Below are 20,897 nucleotides of genomic sequence, written 5' to 3' on the forward strand. Positions count from 1 at the left end.
GGAAGATTAGCTTTTGCAAGGTGCTTGACTCGTGCGTGATTGATTCGTGTCTCAAAAATTTTAGTGAAGAGGAGGAGGAGACTGATAGGATGATAAGTGAGAGGGTCCTTTCACCAAAATTCTTGTCCACTCGTACCACAGAGGCCATCTTTCAGTTATTTGGCAAGATTCAGGAAGACATTTATTGTAGAGTTTGGAAAGCATGAGGGCAAGCTCAGCTGAGCATTTTTTAATTAATATATCAGGGATGTGATCAGGCCCACATGCCTTGAAAGTGTCTAAATTTTATATGATATTGCAGACATGAAAAGGGGTGATTTTCAGATCATCAATTGTAGCTTCTGTCCGCATGGGAAATTTGGGAGGGAGTTGTTTGTTTGCTAGTGGGAGGCAAATCGTCGCATAAGCAGTTCCGCCTTCTCAGTTGCCATGCATGCAATATTTTGGCTATTGGATAGTGGGGTAATTACTTATTCCCTTTATTCACTACACTATTATAAATTTCCCAGAAACCATGAGTTCCTATCTTTGCGTTCTGATTTTTTCAGCATGCTTTCATTTGGCTGGGGCTATTTCTCTCTTCCAACGATTTCTAGCATCTATAGATTTTTGCCTATTTGTATTTAACTTATGACATACATGCATGCTGTCTTTGTGCAATGGCAGCTGCACAATCTGTAGTGAAGCATGGGGGTGAGTGGGGTTTGCTATAATACTTCCATGCTAGGACATGTGCTTTAATGTCAGCTTTGCACCATTCAGTTGTCTCATTGGCACACTGTTTAGCAGGAAAAGATAAGATGTTGGTCCATGGGGCATCTCTGATGTGTTCTCTAATGGCTTTTCAGTCAGCCCTTTTGTAGTACCTTGCTCTCCACCTTGAGGTTGGGACTTAAGTGTGATGTCTACCAATACCATTAGGTGACCTGCATTTCCAAGTGGATTGTGGGCATTAGTCACACAATCCTCAAGTACTGTGGTAAAAAATAGGTCTAGAAATGAAGCCTGTCGGTGTTCACGATCTGGGAGGCACGTCAGGAACATGACTGTCTATATGAGGGAATGGCCTATAGATAAGCTATGAGTACAGCATCCAGCTGTATCTGTGCAACCTGAAAAACCATTTTTTTTTTTAGTGGTCATTAAAGTCACCAAACATTACTAAGGAGAGTGCTGCATCTATACTATAAAAGACATGATCGATTAGGGTATAGTTCTGACTTGAGAGAGAGTGGTAGAAAACATAACGCTGTGTTAAAAGACTAGTTGAAAACACATAAAAGCCTGATCATTCGATTTAAGATGTTGCTTTCTAGTTAAGGGGAGAGTGCTTCGAATATAGACTCCAAGCCTGTGCATATATCTGAGAGTCCTTATGGCAGAGAGGGAGGTATCCTGTCATGAAAAATGATACAATTATTTTCAGAAAAAAAAATAGCTTATTTTCTTCATTCATACCTAATTTTTTGTGAATTGTCCTAACTTTGTGTACATTATAAATATCAATAAGAATTTTCATAGTGTGCCCATTTTATATATATATATATATGATATAGCTATATCAGTCACAAATTTTATATTGAGCAGCTGCAACACTGACAACTGATTTTTCGTGATGGAACCGCCATAAGTGAATGACAAATCCAAACTTTATAGCTAAAGACATTTTCTGACAATAGCAACAGATGTCTTGAATTTCCCTTTTCATTGATTTATATTTCCTGGCTTTTAGACACAGAAGAGAATTACAATAAAGCATTGAAATACTAATATATTGTTATTGACCAAGTGTTTCCAATTATCATGTCATCAAATTAACTTGTATTAGAGAAGAAAATTCACTAAGATAAAAAGGCACACCAACAAATGCTGCCTTCAAAAGATGGAGAGAAAAAAAAAAAGAAAATCAAAAACAGTTCGATAAAGAATTTGTATTTATTTACTTGCTCTCAAACAAGCACAAATTTGAAAGAAGGTTAAGAAAAAAAAAGAAAAGAAATGATGCACCTAAGACCCTCACAAAGGAATTTTATAAAAACTATCTAGGCAATCTCAGCACCCTCTACATTGTCTGGGGATGAGCAGAACCCACCCATCCCCAAAATAATAATTACCCGTTCAGTTGTATAAAGAATAACAAAATAATAGAACAAACTAAACAAAACCAACAATGCTTATTCCACTGAAAAATGGAAGGAGTATTGTTATCAACCATCAAAAAAGTTAACATATGACACTAAATTGTTTCAGGCACTCTTAAGAACGATATACACTTCTAGCGAACCCACCCTCAAAATCCTTCTTTCCAGCCCTTTCTACATTTTATTTTTCTGCCTACTCTATTTCCCAACCCTATCAACTACTCATCCACCAATTCTCTTTCTCAGACCGTCTTGGGTATGACACACAACAGTATCCAATGGCGAAGTCCAATTTGAGAGATTGGGAAAATGTGAAGTCACGTCCTAGTAACCACTGTTCTCAGGTCCACTCTGGCTGGAAGTGATAGTACCTGTTAGGACTCGATCTATGGATAAAATAAAAACTCAAGGTAGAATCTGAGTCCCTTCCCTTGAACAAATACCATATCAACACTCTCTGGTCCATAAGTGACCTATCTTCAACAGTGGAATCATGAGTGGTTAGCCATCTTATACAATCTTTCCTAGAACCGCTGTACATGAGCTGCTTTGATTTAATGAAATGTGAGGAAGGAAGCTGGCTCAACCAAGTCAGAGTGAATGCAAGTATAAATCCATAAAAAATAAATTTTCTCACATTAAAGTCGCTTTCACACCAACTAAAAAATACTGAATACTAAATGATTTTATTGAAATTATTTCAAATGATCTCATTCCAATATTTAACATGAAGAAAATATTCACAAACATAGTCAAACTTATGTGTCATGAAAAAAGATCAATTTTGATTGGGTATATTTTAAAACCTTTATGAGGATTGCCTAGTCGAAATTAGGCATAGAAATTGCAAAGATTTATGTGCAGAAGAATTTGATAAATGAATTTAAAATAAAATTAAAACAATTCTTGAACTTTCACCATTTGACAGTTATTTTTAGTTTTATTTCATTGTATTGTAAAGTTTTATGATGTCTGTTCCAACCAGTCATCAGCAGAAAACTATGCATATTGAAACGAGCACATACTTAAATTTTCCAAAGAAACTGAAATTATCAAGTGATGTCTTAATAACTGTTAAATTTTCATGAAAATCGGGTTTTTATCTGCATATTCATAAAGGGTTTTCACCCACCTCCTTTGTAAATTCAACTAAATATAGCCCACATTCAAATCCCTAGCATAGCAGTTATGTTCCAAAAGTTAGGAGTGCATCCTGTAAATGGGTCAATCCAGCCAATCTCAGTGAGGGCTTGGAATTGATGTTCTCCAAATCTCCTGAAACTTTCAGATTCTTTTAGTACCATTGAAAGGAGTAAATCCTGAAAATTTCAGCTCAATTCCTTTTTCCATTCAAATTTTATGGCCTTTTGAAAATTTTCATATCGCTGAAACTTTTTCAACACTGAGGATTTTCTCAATTTTGGAAGCCAATTTTCAGAAATTGTTATATTTAAAAAGGTCTGGATGAACTGCTTTCAATTATGTCCATAGAATACTATCAGAATCAGTTTAATTCATGGTTTCTAACCAAATTGAAAAAAATTTACGGAGCTAACAAAAATGACAAAATTTGAAAAAATCACCCCAAAAAGTCAAATTTTGAATTTTTAAAGAGTAAGTTCTTGCTAACAATCAACCCAAAATGCTTTTAATGCTTTAAACCTCATAGTATGCTATGAATACTTTCCTCAAAAAATAAAATTTAGGTTTTGAAAACAAATTTGAAATTATGGGGTACCAAATATGGCAAAAAGTCTGCAAAACTTAAATTTTACGGACTTTTTTCCATTTTAGAATGGTAATAACTCAGTAACGGTTGCTCAGAACCATATAAAACTATATATTTTCTTGAAGAGCACCTTGAGCACTATTCAAAAATGTAAAATAAACCAGTTTATAAACATCCTACTAAAATCTATGGGACATCAAAAATCACAAAATTTTAAAAATTTTAACTTTCGACGAAGTTCAGAGGCCTGGAAATAGTGGCCAAGAAAAAAAATGGATTCCATTTTTTTATTTTTTCAAACAATAGACTTTCAGGTTTTAGAAAACTATCATGAGGATGGCAAACAGGGCTTTTACTCTTTAAAATGGTGCTTTCTATCATGGCACCTTTTAATATCCAAATCTAGCCTACCAATGCCAATATAGTTAGAGCTAGTCTACTAAAAAGGCACATTTGAATAACATTTTTTAAGTCATGATATATTTCTATTACTAAAGTGTTGAAAATATACCCAATTTAATAATTGAATGAATGGAGTGAGTGAATGAATGCTGATGCATGGAGCTTTTTCTTCTATTTTTCCTTCTTTTTGCAAATGAATTGTGTATAGTTGTCAAATGTGAATGGTTTATATTTGTAGGAAAATGGATATATGTTCAATTGGTTCAATCCTCAATTTGAAATGTGGATCTTCAAAAGATAAAGTCTTCAGTAAAATTGACATTGATGACTTACCAATTGGTCAAGCTGAGTTGCTACGGATAAGATCAAGAATCGAGTCTTTTTCTGATGTTGTTGACGTATGCAAAAAGCACAAATTGCAATTTATTGACAATTTTTCAAATGCAAATATGCATAGATGTGTTGATCCTTTCAAAATGCATACAAAGTTGGTGAAAACTAATTTATATGAAGTAACACTACCTGAATTCCACAGTAATATGTTTTCCAGTCGTGATGTTCTCCCTGGGCACCATGTTTGTAGAAAATGTTGCCAGAAAGCAAAAGATACCATAACTCCTGATACTGATGGTCCTACTACTGATGTCCCTGCTGATATTGAAATGATGACAGAGGAGAACGAAATTTCAGTTGAAACAGCTCATGAAATTGCCAATAAATCTTTAGAGTTTCTTGATTGTTCGCCTTTAAAGAATGTGAAAACAGATCGTGCACTTCAAGCAGGAAAAAGGAAAATAAGCAAGGTGACTGGTGCATTCAGCAAAGTGGTAGCCATTGCTTTGGATGAGCCTGCTCTGGTGGAGTCTTCTCAAAGTAAAGATTGTTCAAATTGCTCTAGATTAGTTGAGCTAATCAAGGAAAAACTTACCATAACTGAAGATGGGAACAAAATCATACAGCTCTTAACTATTGTTCCTTGTGACTTTTCAATATCTAAGGTTGCAGAGGTTTTCAATGTCTCAACTTACACAGCAACTCAAGCCCATAATTTAAGACTCAAAAAAGGAATCCTTTCCATTCCTGAACGTAAAAAAAGAATTGGTATTCCTCAAGAAACTAAAGAGACTGTTATTGCATTTTATGAAAGTGAGGAAATCAGTCGTTTGCTCCCAGGAAAGAAAGATGTTGTCACCATTCACCTTCCTGATAAGACAAAGATGAAGAAACAAAAGCGACTTCTTTTATCAAACATTTCTGAGATACATGTCAAGTTTAAAAAGGAAAACCCCAACAAAAAAATTGGTTTTTCAACTTTTGCACTGTTGCGTCCAAAATGGTGCATCCCTGTTGGGGCAGCAGGTACCCACAATGTGAGTGTCTGTACCTATCATCAAAATGTAAAACTCATGTTGGTAGCAATGAATTCATCACATAATTACAAGCAGATAATAGAAATGTGTGTCTGCGATGTCGAGAGATATGACTGTATGATGGGACATTGTGATAATTGCCCAGATCCATCGGTCTTAAAGTCTTTCCTTAGGTGTGAACTTTTGAAAACATTTGATCCAGATGAAACAATTGGTTATAGTCAATGGGTCAGTACCGACAGAAGTCAGATTGTTGGAGAGGAAATTGGTTTCGACGATTTCATTGATAACTTGATGAGTAAGTTTGAGAAGCTAACAGAACATCACTATGTTTAAAAAAAACAGGCCGAATATTTCAAAGTATTAAAAGACGGATTACAATTTGGGGAATGTGTTATTGTTTTAGACTTTGCAGAGAACTATTCCTTCTTGGTCCAGGATGCTGCACAAGGATTTCACTGGAATAATTCACAGGCAACAATACACTCTTTTGTGATTTATTATGTTGATAGAAGTGGTAAACTTTCTCATAAATCGTATGCCTGCATTAGTGATCATAAAACTCATGACATTAATACTGTCTTCAGCTTCTTGAAACATTTTCACCAGAATTACATCACCAAGGAATTCCCATTTTTGCACAAGTTTACTATTTTAGCGATGGTTCAGCAGCACAATACAAGAACTTTAAGAACTTGACAAACTTGCTGTATCATTTTACCGATTTCGATCTCCAAGCAGAATGGAACTTCTTTGCCACATCACATGGAAAGAATGCTTGTGATGGCGTAGGTGGCACAATCAAGAGATTAGCAGCACATGCTAGCCTTCAACGTCCCTACTCTAATCAAATTCTGACACCAAAGCAGTTGAGTTTGCTGAAGCAGATATTGATGGTATAACCTCTTTTTTGTGAGCACGGAGGAGGTTGCTAGTAACACTCAATTTCTTGAATCTCGATTTGCAACATCAAGTACATTCAAAGTTACACGTAGTCATCACCAATTTATTCCTGACAACACAACCATGAGTCTAACTATGAAGAAGACATCCTTTGCAGATCATTCGAAGCAGATAAGTGTAATTGATCAGGGAGAATTGAAGGGAGAATTGAATTGTAAATTGAGAATTGAAGACATCAAACCAGGTAGATTTTATGTACACTTGTGCCCGATATTATTCATACCCCCTCTTGAAAATTGAGTTTATTAGGTGTAACTTTGTAAGAATTTATTGTTTACGTCCATATTGATACATATTCTTAATAAACCTCTTCTGATCATTTTCGTCATTTTAGAATCTCGGGATACTTGTAATAAAAGAAATATACAGCTATTTATAAAATCTGCAATGTTCAAAAATAATCATACCCCCTTATTTTTTCAGTATTAATCGAGTTTCTGACTGTTTGTTTCTTGTTTGATTCTTATTTTGAATGCTTTTATACAACCTTTGATTAATTTCATTTCGTTTTTTGCATTTTTCAGAAATTAAAATGATATCAACTGAAAACCAATAAAAGAATAAAAATTATTAGAATTGGGAAGAAAAAAGAGGTTAGTAATGATCTTAGGACTAAAATTGTGAATTTACATAAGGATGGTTTAGGTTACAAGTCAATTTCCAAGAAATTTGAGGTCCCTACAGCAACAGTACAGAGCATCATCAAAAAATTCCAGAGCCACCACACAACAAACAACTTGATTTGTAGAGGAAGGAAAAGGAAACTGTCTGCTAGAGCCACCAGGAACATTGTAAGAAGTGTTAATGCAAATCCAAACACCACTACTAAGGACATTTAAGAAAATCTGGAGTCTTCTGGCATAAAAATATCAAGGCAAACATTGCAAAGGACTCTGCATGAAAATGGTCTGAAAGGAAGAAGACCACGAAGGACTCCACTGCACACCGGAAAACACCTTGCAGCACGTCTAAAGTTTGCTAGGGCCCATGTGAATTCTCCAGAGTCCGTTTTCTCAAGTATTTTGTGGACTGACGAAACAAAAATTGAATTGTTTGGCCATATGGATGCTTCTTACGTTTGGAGGAAGAAAGGAGAAGCTTACAACCCAAAGAACACCATACCCACGGTGAAACATGGTGGTGGTAGCCTAATGTTTTGGGGCTCCTTTTTGGCTAGTGGTCCAGGTAGTTTGATCAAGATAGATGGAACCATGTAGAAGGAGCAATATTTGGAGATACTCCAGAAAAACATTAGACAGGATGCGGCGAAGCTCCATTTAGGACCAAACTGGGTCCTTCAACAGGATTATGATCCAAAACATACTGCCAAAATAGTCAAGAAATGGTTTGAGGATAATCAAATTAATGTTTTGGAATGGCCTAGCCAGAGTCCCGACCTGAACCCTATCGAAAACCTCTGGCACATATTGAAAACTGAGGTTAAAAAGCGGAAACCTCGAAATTTGAGGGATTTGGAGTACTACTGCATTGAAGAATGGTCAGAAATCAGTGTTGATGCTTGTAAAAACCTTGTTGATAAATATCCAAAACGGCTACAGGCCGTTATTAAGAATAAAGGGCATGCTATTGACTATTAGTAAGAGAGGTATGAATAATTTTGAACTAGTGCCATTATTGTTTTTCTTTGTATAATGTTTCAAACTTGCATAATTTATTTATTTGTTGAGTTTAAATTAAATGCTTATGCTTGATTTATTGTTTGAAATCCCTTTAAGATTGTCTACCTTCTGGTTTGAGCAATAATCTTATAGAAATCTCAAAGATCCGAGGGGTATGAATAATATCGGGCACAAGTGTATGTCAGTACGATAAAGATTGGTACTTCTGTGTTGCGAATGATGTATCAAATGAACATGGTGATGTTAATGTAAAATTCCTCCATCCTAAAGGACCTTCTGAAAAGTTTTATTGGCCACAACGTGATGACGTTTGTTGGGTTCCAATTGAAGATGTGTACTGTGAAGTTGATACACCATCTACTGGAAGCACAGGAAGGTTTTACTGTTTTGATAAAATACCTATGGGAAAGGCTGAAAGTTATTTTGATTAGGACTCTTATTTTTATCAAAGTTTATTATATTAATATCTCTCTGTCCAATGAAAGATATTCTATCTACATTATATATAGCATTTCTTTAAAACGTGTTGAAAATTTTGATTAAAACTTGTTTTTTTATTGCGAAACTATAAGCAGATGGTAGAAAAGGCCAGATTTGGATATTGAAAAGTGCCATAATAGAAAGCACCATTTTAAAGAGTAAAAGCCTTGTTCGCCATCCTAATGATAGTTTTCTAAAACCTGAAAGTCTATTCTTTGAAAAAATAAAAAAGTCGAATCCATTTTTTTTCTTGGCCACTAGTTCCAGGCCTCTGAACTTCGTCGAAAGTTAAAATTTTTAAAATTTTGTGATTTTTGATGTCCCATAGATTTTAGTAGGATGTTTATAAACTGGTTTATTTTACATTTTTGAATAGTGCTCAAGGTGCTCTTCAAGAAAACATATAGTTTTATATGGTTCTGAGCAACCTACTGAGTTATTACCATTCTAAAATGGAAAAAAGTCCGTAAAATTTAAGTTTTGCAGACTTTCTGCCATATTGGGTACCTCATAATTTCAAATTTATTTGTTTTCAACACCTAAATTTTATTTTTTGAGGAAGTATTCATAGCATACTATGAGGTTTAAAGCATTAAAAGCATTTTGGGTTGATTGTTAGCAAGAACTTACTCTTTAAAAACTCAAATAAATTTTAAATTTGACTTTTTGGGGTGATTTTTTCAAATTTTGTCATTTTTGTTAGCTCCGTAAATTTTTTCCAATTTGGTTAGAAACCATGAATTAAACTGATTCTGATAGTATTCTATGGACATAATTGAAAGCAGTTCATCCAGACCTTTTTAAATATAACAATTTCTGAAAATTGGCTTCCAAAATTGAGAAAATCCTCAGTGTCAAAAAAATTTCAGCGATATGAAAATTTTCAAAAGGCCATAAAATTTGAATGGAAAAAGGAATTGAGCTGAAATTTTCAGGATTTACTCCTTTCAATGCTACTAAAAGAATCTGAAAGTTTCAGGAGATTTGGAGAACATCAATTCCAAGCCCTCACTGAAATTGGCTGGACTGACCCAAATATAAACATACCTAATTTTATCAAGATACTTTATCTAAAATACTCGTCCCAAGTTTGGTAAAATGAATTCTCAGAACAGTTTGGTACCATTTTTATGTCCCTAGATCAACAAAGTTGCATAAGATTTCTAGCCATTTGCAGTTTTTCATCATATAAAAACAATCACTTGTGAGTCAGATAGTGTTACATCTGCCATGAAAAAATTTCTTTGGGATTTATTGAAAGGTTCTAAATCCTCCTTAGCTTTTAATGAATTGACGCTGAAACTTTTGCTTTTATATCCAGTGGATGGGAGTTTGTTAGGTAGAAGATATTACACAACATATGAGCCACTTTAGAGAGAGAATATTTGAATTCTGATTAAATCAGAATGCCAACAGATTATGAACCTGTCAAACTTGATTCGCCATGTTTTTTGTTCATTTTCATTAAAACACACAATGTGTTCACAAAGAACTGGGACAAAGAAATGTCTAATGAATAAAAGACTCTTTTTTTTTAAGTCTCCTCTTCACTCTTCTACCAACAATGATGGAAGTACCGTTTCATGAATGTGTTTCCTTGCTTCTTACTCATCCAGAAAAAAGAAAATTTGCTTGTGCTAAATCTTTAGTGAGAAAGATAATGATTATATAAGCCTAAAAAAAAAAAAATGAATGCCTCCAAGAAATGAAAAGAGAAAAATTGGAATGAGAATTTCAATACTTGAGTGCGATTGAAAGATTTTCTTGCCTGTTGAAAATGGCATAAAATATATTTTTTTCTTTGCTGACAGATTTTTTCTTTGAATTAGGGTTAAGACAGACCTCTTCTAGTGCTTTTTCAGAAAAGAAAAAAAAACATTTCATCATCATCTCATATTCAGTTTATTTGCTGCAGTAATGTTAACAGTTTATTTATGTAATTATATTAGTAACCCAGAAAGACACTATTTCAAGTAATACCACAATAATTTAGAAGAATTACAAAATTTCAATTTTAAAATTTCCTCCAAAGATAAATGTTAGGTATAAAATATTGTGTATGATTTTTTTACTGTATCAGTAATAAGCAATTTTTCCAAGATGGACAGATTAACTGTGGGGGGGAAAAATCCGTATACTGGAAATCAAACATTTTTTTCTGAAAATTTATTGGTATAGTGCCATTGTTAGCAAACAGCCATATCTAAGGACATATGGTAGGAAAAGTTGTTTAGATTTTAATAAAGTTAACTTTTATGAATGTGGAGTGGGGATATCAATAATAGAAGGAGTATTGTTATGAATAATCTGAACAAGTTGACATATGACATTAAACTGTCTCAAACACCTTTAGGCAAGATATATGCCTCTACCCTTTACTTATTAGTAAGTGGAAAGATTTAACAAAAAATATCATCTAAACATTTAATTACTATTTTTTTTTATTATTAGAATAGGAAATAATACATTCACAAAATCTAGTTGTATACATTTTAGCAATAAAATATTTTAAAATGGAATAAAAAGCAGAACATCACATGTCAGTAAGAATTATATGGCTGCATATATAAATTGAATTCAGAATGAAATAGCAAGCAATAGTGTAAATAACATAAAACATTCAATCTTGATTAAAATGAAATTATCTTAAATAAGTTTAAAATTTTAAGGGAATTTTAACTAGATAGTGACCTAGATTCGGTTACAAACACAATATTCATTATAAGATATTTGTAAATTAGGATATTATTTATGTTCAAGCAATGAGCAGACACAGTCAAACAGATGTCTTATATTATTATAGATGACATGTTTATTTTATTGTGGAAAACTAAATAAAGTTCCTATGTCCCCAGGAGTAAAAGAGAAGCCTGAACTCTTTCATTTAAACAATGGCTATAATTAAGGAAATTGCTTTTAATAAAGCCAACGATTGAAAGTAACAAAAAGAACCAAATAAAATTGGAGAATTTTACATTAGATTTTAATCTAAGAATTCTCAACAGACAAATATTGGAATCATCGATATAAAATGACAGCTTTATAAAATTCAGTTTTTAGATTTAGCTGAGGTTTATTAAAGAGGAAGATGAAGAAACAAATACACACGAGTTTGGGTAGAAGCATTAGTCGCTAAGCAACCAAAACAACAATTTCTATAAAGATTATTTCATTAAAATGATTTTTAAATTCAGTTCATTCTCTAGGAAGAATACAAATCCACATTCAAATACAAATGTTTTGTTTAATTTCTCAGTTTCTAATTTAATGTCAAAAAATAGATTCAGTATGGAGTTTATTATTAAAAGGTAAATATTAACGCATGCAAATAATATCAATCATATTCATGATTTTAACAAATGAATCACGTTACAGGGCACAAATACCTGAAATGTCATATAGATGTACAAATATCAACATTAATAATGAGAATAAAAAGAGTATAAATAATTTAATCTTAGTTTAGAAAGATTCGGTTATTGTTTGGTAGATATTCCATCTATCTCAAACAAAATCAACAAAGATCAGACCAACAGTCTAAAATATGAAACTAAACAATCATTTCATAAAAAATTGTCCTTGAAAAAATCTTAATGTGTAAAATGTTTTTCATATTATGTATATACATATGTGACTGTGAGTGAGAGATAGAGATATCTATTGGTAAGAAAAAAATGGACAAGAGAGCTCAATTACTGAAATAAAAAAGTCTAATATATTTATTAAATAAGATATTTACATAATGAAATGCATCATACCACTGGTTTCCTTGTTTACAAAGATAATTTTTCAATGAATTAATGTATCCCTTGTCCTTTTATTCATGAGGAAGTGCCAACAGAGAGAAAGCCAGAGTGACAGAATGAGAGACACAGAGCGAGAGGAAGAGAGATAAAGAGAAAAAGAAGAGAACAAGGCGGAAAAAAAGAGAGAGAGACTGGAGAGAGAGAGAGCGAGAGCGAAAGAGCGAGAGCGAGAGCGCGCGAGATAGAGAGAGAGAGCGCGCGAGATAGAGAGAGAGAGCGCGCGAGATAGAGAGAGAGAGCGCGCGAGATAGAGAGAGAGAGCGCGCGAGATAGAGAGAGAGAGAGCGCGCGAGATAGAGAGAGAGAGAGCGCGCGAGATAGAGAGAGAGAGCGCGCGAGATAGAGAGAGAGAGCGCGCGAGATAGAGAGAGAGAGCGCGCGAGATAGAGAGAGAGAGCGCGCGAGATAGAGAGAGAGCGCGCGAGATAGAGAGAGAGAGCGCGCGAGATAGAGAGAGAGAGCGCGCGAGATAGAGAGAGAGAGAGCGCGCGAGATAGAGAGAGAGAGCGCGCGAGATAGAGAGAGAGAGCGCGCGAGATAGAGAGAGAGAGCGCGCGAGATAGAGAGAGAGAGCGCGCGAGATAGAGAGAGAGAGCGCGAGATAGAGAGAGAGAGCGCGAGATAGAGACAGAGAGCGAGAGACAGAGAGCGCGAGATAGAGAGCGCGAGATAGAGAGAGAGAGCGCGAGATAGAGAGAGAGAGCGCGAGATAGAGAGAGAGAGCGCGAGATAGAGAGAGAGAGCGCGAGATAGAGAGAGAGAGCGCGAGATAGAGAGAGAGAGCGCGAGATAGAGAGAGAGAGCGCGAGATAGAGAGAGAGAGCGCGAGATAGAGAGAGAGAGCGCGAGATAGAGAGAGAGAGCGCGAGATAGAGAGAGAGAGCGCGAGATAGAGAGAGAGAGCGCGAGATAGAGAGAGAGAGCGCGAGATAGAGAGAGAGAGCGCGAGATAGAGAGAGAGAGCGCGAGATAGAGAGAGAGAGCGCGAGATAGAGAGAGAGAGCGCGAGATAGAGAGAGAGAGCGCGAGATAGAGAGAGAGAGCGCGAGATAGAGAGAGAGAGCGCGAGATAGAGAGAGAGCGCGAGATAGAGAGAGAGCACGAGATAGAGAGAGAGCGCGAGATGGAGAGAGAGCGCGAGATGGAGAGAGAGCGCGAGATAATGAGAGGGAGAGAGCGAGATAAAGAGAGAGAGAGTGCGAGATAAAGAGAGAGAGAGTGCGAGATAAAGAGAGAGAGAGTGCGAGATAAAGAGAGAGAGGGCGAGATAAAGAGTGCGAGATAAAGAGAGAGAGAGACTGGGAGTGAGAGAGAGACTGGGAGTGAGAGAGAGACTGGGAGTGAGAGAGAGACTGGGAGTGAGAGAGAGAAACAGATATTTTTGGTCTCATCCAAATTGCTGTACATTATTAAACACATGCGTTCTAATAAGCCTTCATGCAGATAGGAACAATGTATCCGGCATTACTTTATCGGTTATGAGTAGAGATTGATTTTTCCTGTCATCTTTTTCTTCATTTGTGAAGGAGTTCTTATGGCATTAGACAAATTTTCTTGTTCTCATCTATTCAGGATAAACTGGATTTTCCGCACAGACATCTAAATAACGACAATTGCTTTCTCAGCAACACACTGGCAACTGCTTATATGTTAAAAATATATGTAAAAAATAGATAAATTCCAAGACACCAATTCTACCTAAAGTCGATGTTCTTATATTTTATTTGAAAAAAATCTAATTTAAAAGTGCCGTTTACTGTTGTTAGCAACATCATATTATGATGTAATTATTGCATGAAAATCAAGAATACTTGAATTCTCCAAATTTTAATTCTATAAAAATATTCTAAAACACAAATTGATGTTAAGCCTTTCCACCTCACTTCTTAGTGTATCTCAGAATTCTTTGAAGAAAGTGAAATTTTAAGAATTTTACTTAATTTGTGTCCAATAACTATCATTCAAATTTCAGGCAAATCAAATATTGGAATTTTCAAATTCAAATATTTGTGCATCCTTTTTGCACATGCACAACTGTGTGTGTGTGTGTGTGTGTGTGTGTGTGTGTGTGTGTGTGTGTGTGTGTGCATGCGTGTGCATACAGACATGACAGAAAAGAATAGACACTAAGATAAATATTTTTCCTAAAGTAATTATATGCTTATTAATATTTACAGATAAGAATAATGCTGAAAATAACTCATTAAAATTGCATCTAACAAGAATGAAGTATGCCACGAACAAAAGGAGCATCAGGCCAATCAGAATTTCTGTGAAGACAAAGTTTGGGTCAACATGAAGTAAAAAAAAATTTCAATACTTCTTTCTACTGTTAATAGAGTGATCGTACAAGTCAAAAAAACAAAGAGTGCACAAAACCTCATCCAGGTCGCCTCTGGCCCTCTGAAAGAACCTTGCATATTGTGAAGAGAAATGTTGAAGAGGATCCTCAGTGTAACACAAGCTGGTGTCAGTCCCAGAACAGTTGTCAGGTATCTTCACAAGCTGGGTTTCTATAGTAGAGCTGTGAAAAGGAAACCTCTTCTTCATCCTGCCAATATCAAGCGCAGAAAAGATTGGGCTTATGAGATGGTGGAGATGTAATGTTATGACCCTTTTAGGCTGTGATCATAGCATAGTATCGGTGTTAACTGTGGCAAGCAGGGCCAAAATGTTATTATTATCATCATCATCATTATAATTGATTTGAGCGACAGATGGTCGCTGGATCAGTTATTATGATTAGAAGAATAAACAATTAAATTGGGAAAGAGATGATCGACATGGAATCGGAAAAGTAATGCAAAAATAGAAAATAGATGTGAACATTATTTGGGGGTTTGGATAAACAAATAACTAGATGGGGACATTAGGTTGGTCTGAGACATGTAATAAGGTGACATAAAGGAACACGTGATGTAGTTAGTTTTGGAGAGATTGAGAGAGTTGAGGTTTTACCACAAGAGCGGACAGATGCTCTAGACAGGGGTACACAGACAGCTAGAGAGCGGGCTGTAAGAATAGAAAATGTAGACAAACTGCAGATCCTGTGAAAACCATTTCAGACAATTGTTTCAATAAAAAATATAAAGTGTTGTTTTGTGGTTTCACAAGTAAGAACAGATATCTCAATTGGATGGTGCTGGTCGTTTCATGGTTCATCACAGAGCAGCAGGAAGATAGAAGAACTCTTCAAGAAGAAAGGTATGAAGCATATATTATTATTCTTATATATGAACTGTAAGATATTCCCGTGCGATAATCTGATACAACATAACTCAGTTCGCATGTCAATATCATATCCTCCTGGCTAAACAAAATACATACGATTTATATGTTAATTATCTGTCCGTTAAAAGAACAATATCTCACATCCACTAGATAACACATGACACGTTTTAATATATCATCTGTTCCAATATAATTCCGATATACAACAGAGAGACCTATGACTATTTGGACCAATGTCAATTTTTCTGATGAATCACAGATTTACATTACAGGGTGACCCAAAAAACAACAAAAAAAACAAAAAAAAACAAAAGCTAAATGGAGGCCATCTAGAACATATGCTGTAGAACGGAGAAAAAAAGGCCAAAGACCCTAGTGTTTTGATGTGATGTTTTGAATATAATAAACTAGTTATGACCAAAGTTTCATTTCATTCAGACAAAACACCAAAAAACGGGGCCTAATTATAGTTGGGGCCCGTTTTTTTTTTTTTTTGGGGGGGGGGGTCCACCCTGTATTTGCCTCCGGTGGAAGAGTATGGGTATTAAGACTCCTTCAGCAAGAGTTTGACTTTAAAAGACTGTAGCCAATGCTGTAACATAGGGGTTTCTCGTTTATGGTATCGGGTGCAATTTTGAGTGATGGTCACTCAGACCTGATGGAGTATGAAGGAAACATCAATTCTGCTAAATGTGTTTCAATGTTACATGAAAGACTCTTACTAATATTCTCAAGTGGTAAAATGAACCAAGTGAACTCACTATTTATGCAAGACGGAGCTTCTTGTCACACTGTTAGGGTGAGAAAACATTGGTTGAGCCAAAATGGGATTAATAAACTTCCATGGTTGTCAGTCCCAGGATATGAACCCAATTGAAAACCTTTAAGGCATATTAGACCGGAACCTTCACAAAAAGAAAAGGAAGCCATCTTCTAAGCATTATTGTGTCAGACATAGCAAGAAATTCTTCAAGATGATATTCGTCAACTGATCAATGCCATTAAAAACAGCAAAGAAAATGTTAACCAGGTATTAGTTATTGAATTGTGACAGGGTTCTACGGACAAATTTATCTTTAGTTGACCTTTGACAACTAAATATTTTCATTTACTAGCCATATAGAAAAGTTACTAGACAAACCCACACAATAAAATGTATAAAATTTAAGACTTAAGCCTAAACGATATCAAGAAATTGAAATTCAAAAAATATTACTTAATGTCTAATGAATATAGACAATTTCAATGCAAATCTGATATATTTGGATTTTCAAATGGAAAAGTTACGCTTTATATTATGCCCTCTAAGACCCTTTAAAATATCCCAAAGAAACTTAAAATTGGGAAATATTCATTAATTAATGACCTAATAGCTATTGTTGAAATTTTGTAAAAATAAGAGGCATCAAAATTTTCTCAAAAGAATCCCCCCTTTTTTCCTTTTACCTTTTTGCACAAAACTAAAACTAAATATAGCCCTTATTCGTCTAATATGTCTAACAGCAATGTACCCAAATTCAAAATGATTAATTAACTAATTTCGGTGCAAATTCTATAGAGAAATATACAAATCTATATGCATACTTAACTATAGATATGATGTTGGATAAACTTATTGTCAAATAAATTGTGGCGAGAGTAGAGGAAAAGCACTTGAGCACAAACAAATGCATAAAAACCAGCGCTGATGAGTTTGGAGTAAATTTATTGGATTAAGAGTCAGAGTCAAACCTTTTAATGTTTCAGAAGTTGGAATCTGAGTTTTTACATTTCTTCCTTAAAAACAAATAAAAACATTAAATTCGCATGTCTATCCTCTTCAAAATCAAAACACTATAAGTGATATATTATAAGTGTATATAACATTATGAGTTGAAGAACAATATTTATTGTATCATTTAAAAGTTCAGGCATTAAATCTGTTAAAACTTCAAAGTCAGAGTTGGGTGTTTGAGCTACACTGATACAAACACCAAATTGATGTTGCCTACATATGCTCCAGTGTTGATGTGCTTTACATTATGGTGTGTATCCCCAATGTTTGTTGGTGTGAAAGCAATATAGAATGGAAAACAGGAAAAAAAAAAAAAAAAAAAAAAAAATGGAAACTTTTGGAAAAACAACATTTTTATTATTATGCCGAAGATAATGGACGAAGATGTCTAACGAGATTAACAGTGAAAAAGAAGCTAGTGTTACTTATTTGCCTCAGAATAATTGAAATAATTAGCTTGCCACTAATTGGTTCAGTGCTTTGCTAATACTTCCATGGAACTCAATTTATTCACTACTAGCAGGGCGCTCGGCATTGCCCAGTCATAAAATATGCTTAAATATATTTTGATTAATGCAGATTTTGTATTTATTATTATATTATATTGGACCTACTATATAGTAATGATTTTAAAAGTTAAAAAATGAAAAATGACTCAAGCGCCACCACCGAGAGTCAAAACCTAGACGTTTAGCTTACGATTTACTTCTTTCCTCTGCTAACATGTTTGCTGCAATGCTAAAAATTAAAATATGAACCAATAGCTACTACATTATGCATGCAAATTCATAATGACGGCATTTGACCTTCACCTGACAAATTTCACTTTTTTCTTTTTTTTAAATTAAATTTTCACACTTTTGTACAGATTTTCCCGGGCTAAAACCCAAATACAAAATTTCGCATGGATTCAAATACCTTATATATGAAGTTTCATGTCCGTAGACCAAAAACTCTAAGAGGAAGTTGCTAGGCAAAATTTTTAAAACAAAAGTATATATGTATACATAAATATATATGGAAAGAGTTTTGTGTTTACTGTAAGCTTTTTACGCAAATATTACAAAAGTATAAATTATGTAAATCTGCATGAATATAATTACACGTTAACTAAAGATCATCCCATAAGAAAACCGAAAAAACTAATAGGGAATTAATTAAAATGAATGTTTAAAAGAACATGCAAATTAGCTAGATCTTTTGAATTCAATTCCACGACCAATATATAAGAAAGTTGTATTTTCTTTTTAAATAAATAGGAAAAGGAGTTCTTAATATGAATGTCAATACACAAAAAACTAAAATTTATAGTATAGATTTTCAGAATGTATAACTCTTATTAAATGCAATCTTAATTTTGAATGTATGAAAAAGATAATAAAGTTGCAAATTGATTTCAAAACAGAATACGGAGTTAAGATTAAATGTTTTATTTATTACTTTATTATCTCCCCTCCTCTCCGTGTTGCCCGGGAATGGAAAACATTTGTTAATTCTTTATATATATATATATATATATATATATATATATATATATATATATATATATTCTTTATTAATATAACTAAAATAAAAGCAAATAAAGTATTGTCTTTGCTGTTTATGAATGTCCATCAAAAATGCAGAATGCTATGATATAATTGTAAAAAGCTGTATATTAAAATTAATAACACCAATGGATTCATTATAGAATTTGACTGAAGTTGCATTTGATTTTGGTAAAGTTTTGTTTTCAATTGCATTCTTGAACAGAGAGGCAGAGACACTAAAAATATGTAATAGATGTTACCCATATATTTTTTAAATTTTTAAAGTATTAGTGCATTGATTGGAAAATTTATCTAAAATACTATAATATTACTAGTAGAAAAACCTGGTGTCACCTAGAATCCTAATTTCTTGAAATTATGTCGATTAAAGGAAAAATTAAATTCAAAATGAATAATCTGCTTATAGTTCATCTTCGAACAAAAATCTGAGTAAAAATGCTTTTTTGCAATCTGAAAATAATTATAAAAGAAAAATATATACCGGCAAGTCATTTTTTTTTAAACTAAAAGGCATAAAAATAAAATTGAACACCAAATAATGATGGATTATCCAAAAATATTTAAATCAATCCATCTTTATTAATCAACATCAGCAATATATTAGTATATATTCAAATAATTGACATTTTATTCATTAAAAGCTTAAAATAAACTACTTGATCCAAAACTGATCATGATTCATGATATTCAATGATTCATGATATTCAAATATATATGATTAATGAAAAGAAAAAAGAATGCGAATAGATGGCATCACCTTCAGTCAACACTATTAAAGATCGAACAAAGACTAAAGTTCTTTCTTTCTATCTCCTCCCTTATCTTTCCATAAAAATATAGTTTTATTTGAAATGTTAAAAAGATATATTTGCTATAGGAGGTTAAAAAAACTTAGCATGAAGCTGTTTATAATAATTGCATGTGGCAATTAGAATTTTTTTTTGAAATCTGGTATTAAAAATACCTCCAAATGTTTGTCCAGTTGTGAAAATATTTTTTTAATTATTTTACAGCAGTTTTGTTGCACATATTGTTGATTAAACAAAAAGTTTGTTACAAATATTCAAAACAATAACGTTTTTTGTTGTTTTAACTTAATTGATGTAATTTTATTTGTTACTAACAAGTTTTAAAAAAATAATTTGGATTTTCTATTTGTACAAGTTATTGGGAAAGAAACTTTGTTATAAAATTTAAAAAAATTATCTTGTGTTGTGTGGAAGCCATGTTAAAATATCCAAATCAAAATTAAATGTTACTTAATGAAAATGCTTGAATTATGATTTACAACTGATGATATCAGATTATTTTATATATATATATGTGTTGTACCAGTGTATTAAGTGACAGTAAGAACATTTCTGAGTATGAGAAGAAAATCCTCCACTTTTCTTTCTTTATGACTAATTAAAAATAAAATACTGATCAGGATTAACTATTAGAATCTATAATTTTTTGTTTTTAGCAATACAGTCATATTTGACTGACAAAAAAGATTTTTTTTCATGTATCTTAATGAAAGATCTATTAATCACAAAATTATAAAAGTGGAGAACTGACTTCATGCAAGCATATTTATGGTCATGCTGAGGAGCTATATAATGGCAAAACATGTGTCTGTGGATAATTATATATTATAAATTTAGACTCTCTCTATATAGTATATATGCATTACACTGGTGAAAGGGAACAATGTTTTCACCCTTAGCATTTATACTTCCACATAAAAAAATATTTGAATGTGTTCATTTGTTAATATTGCACAGCAACAAAATAGCTTTTATGTTAGATGTATCTTCTGCCACTAGCAA

General features: G+C 33.5%; 2 protein-coding genes and 1 long non-coding RNA gene across 5 annotated transcripts in view; 2 read left to right on the top strand and 1 right to left on the bottom strand.

Annotated features, from left to right (window-relative positions):
* LOC145293162 (nuclear pore complex protein Nup50-like) overlaps nt 1-20,897 on the bottom strand; it is a 720,593-nt gene that overhangs the window by 177,417 nt on the left and 522,279 nt on the right. The window lies entirely within an intron of this gene.
* Nucleotides 1-20,897, top strand: part of LOC145293163 (uncharacterized) — a 198,830-nt gene that overhangs the window by 28,866 nt on the left and 149,067 nt on the right. The gene's annotated exons all lie outside the window — the stretch shown is intronic.
* Nucleotides 1,838-8,661, top strand: LOC145293161 (uncharacterized). The gene is made up of 2 exons (XM_080139612.1): nt 1,838-6,800; nt 8,421-8,661. The coding sequence occupies exon 1, from the start codon at nt 4,494-4,496 to the stop codon at nt 5,976-5,978; it is 1,485 nt and encodes a 494-aa protein (XP_079995738.1). The 5' UTR covers nt 1,838-4,493; the 3' UTR covers nt 5,979-6,800; nt 8,421-8,661.

This window comes from Euprymna scolopes, chromosome 14 (genome assembly GCF_053919585.1).
Source record: "Euprymna scolopes isolate OS-2025 chromosome 14, ASM5391958v1, whole genome shotgun sequence".
Lineage (NCBI taxonomy): Eukaryota > Metazoa > Mollusca > Cephalopoda > Sepiida > Sepiolidae > Euprymna > Euprymna scolopes.